We start from the raw sequence: 2039 nt of genomic DNA on the forward strand, positions 1-2039 counted from the left end.
ACACACACACACACACACACACTCAATACCATTAGTTCATCAGTTAGTTAATTAGTGATTAATGACCCAAGCATGGTGGTGGACTGGGAGCTGGAGAGGTGCCAGTTCCTTACCATACAGGGGGCCTTACCAGTGCCCTCCTGGGCACTGGTAAGGTGCTCTTGAGCAAGGCAACGAACCCCCAACTGCTCAGGGCGCCTTTCCTTGGGCAGCCCCCCCCACACACACACACACACACACACACTCACTCTCTCCATTAGTGCATGAATAGGTCCTGAGCGTGTGTGTGTGTGTGTGTGTGTGTGTGTGTAATTCAGGCCTGTGTAATAACAGAGTGTAAATTGTAATTCCCCCTCACGGGATTCAGCATACATTATTATTAATTGACAATTTTAGATTTGTTTTGTCAAAATGTACATTTGCTTCTAAGTGTGTTTGAGATATTGCCCGTATTTGCCCTCCTGGCGTTAAGAAATGCGTCTTTATGTTCTGAGTCCTCTAGATGGCGCTCTCTGTTCAACAAAGGGTTGAAAGGACACTGAATTATTCTTTTTGAGTATTTCTTGAGACTTCCAATAAGCCAACAATGACATCTAGAGGGGTCAACAATGGTTCATGAAGCTTTAGCTTTGCCAATGCATCTCTGAAAACATTAGAAACTACAATCGTGTGTGTGTGTGTGTGGTCAGGTGAGGATGCTCTCCAGGCTGTGAACTACGGAGCCGATGGCATCCTGGTGTCCAATCACGGAGCTCGACAGCTGGACGGGGTTCCTGCCACGGTGCGTGTGTGTAAGCCACATAAGCAGTAAAATGGCTTAAAAGTGCCCAATTAGGCACTGGGCATATTCAATGGGGGACGTCACCAATTGAAGGACATAAAGACACAAATGGAAACCAAGCGTTTCGGGCAGTCCAGGAGACGTGTTTCTGTGGGAGAGACATGTTCTTTTTCTTACGTTAAAGACGTTTTACATACAACTACTAACTGTTCTCAGTCTTTGTTATGCAGACAAAATCCCCAAACTACTACTAGTACTGCTACCTACTACTTTCTTATGGGATTTGTTGACCGTAACATTAAGACCCCTTTTAAATGTACTTTTTGTGACAGTATAATTATGAAGTAGAGTAAGTGTGTGTGTGTGTGTGTGTAGATAGACGTGCTGGAGGAGGTAGTGAGGGCAGTGCAGAGTCGCTGTGACGTCTTCATGGACGGAGGAGTGCGGCGAGGGACGGACGTCCTCAAGGCTTTAGCTCTGGGAGCGAAGGCGGTCTTCGTCGGCCGACCGGTGCTGTGGGGTCTCGCCTGTCAGGTGAGCCCTAATCAGGAGGGGGGGCTGAGAGTCCCGACCCCAATCCCTCGGATGCCATAAGAAAATTTCAATTTCCATTTGCTTTTAACGTGTTTGGACGTTAAAAGTCAATCAGCACGGATCAAAACAAAGACACTGCATTCTATAATGTGTGTGTCTCTCTCTCTGTGTGTGTGTGTGTGTGTGTGTGTCTCTCTGTCTGTGTGTGTGTGTGTGTGTGTCCAGGGGGAACAGGGAGTCATACAGGTTCTGGAACTTCTAAAAGAGGAACTGCATCTGGCTATGGCCCTGTCAGGTAACACACACACACACACACACACACACGGTGCGAAAAACACCCGCGTATCAACTCTTTTTCTCCATTCTGCGTGTGTGTGTTTGTGTGTGTAGGTTGTCGTTCTGTTTCGGAGGTGAACAGGTCTCTGGTCCGGAGGGTGGACTTCACCTCCAGGATGTGAGAGAAGAATCTGCTGCAGGAATCACCAGACCACATATTGTCGTTGGTTCATTGGACATTCGTTAGTCAAATGATTTTAATATAATTTTTAATATTCCTTGAAAATGTTTTACCTGAAAATAACACATCATCCAATCTCATGGAAGGCTGGCCGGGGTCTTGGAGTAAGGGAACCTAACCTAAGTGAACCTGAAATTAAAATCCAAAGTCAAATGCATGGTGGTTTTTTCTCTAGCCCAGACAGGGGAGGGCAGGGGGGGGGGGGGG

The 2039-nt window shown here is 46.9% G+C and overlaps 1 protein-coding gene across 1 annotated transcript in view; it reads left to right on the top strand.

Annotated features, from left to right (window-relative positions):
- The window catches only part of LOC117958219 (hydroxyacid oxidase 1-like), a 4584-nt gene extending 2620 nt beyond the window's left edge, over positions 1-1964 (top strand). Inside the window, exons 3-7 of the mRNA XM_034894495.1 lie at positions 134-150; positions 690-781; positions 1157-1315; positions 1541-1610; positions 1706-1964. Of these exons, the coding sequence (XP_034750386.1) occupies positions 134-150; positions 690-781; positions 1157-1315; positions 1541-1610; positions 1706-1773 (406 nt within the window). The 3' untranslated portion in view covers positions 1774-1964. The remainder of the gene's footprint in view (positions 1-133; positions 151-689; positions 782-1156; positions 1316-1540; positions 1611-1705) is intronic.
- Positions 1965-2039: the final 75 nt, after the last annotated feature.

The sequence above is a fragment of the Etheostoma cragini genome, chromosome 15 (genome assembly GCF_013103735.1).
Source record: "Etheostoma cragini isolate CJK2018 chromosome 15, CSU_Ecrag_1.0, whole genome shotgun sequence".
Lineage (NCBI taxonomy): Eukaryota > Metazoa > Chordata > Actinopteri > Perciformes > Percidae > Etheostoma > Etheostoma cragini.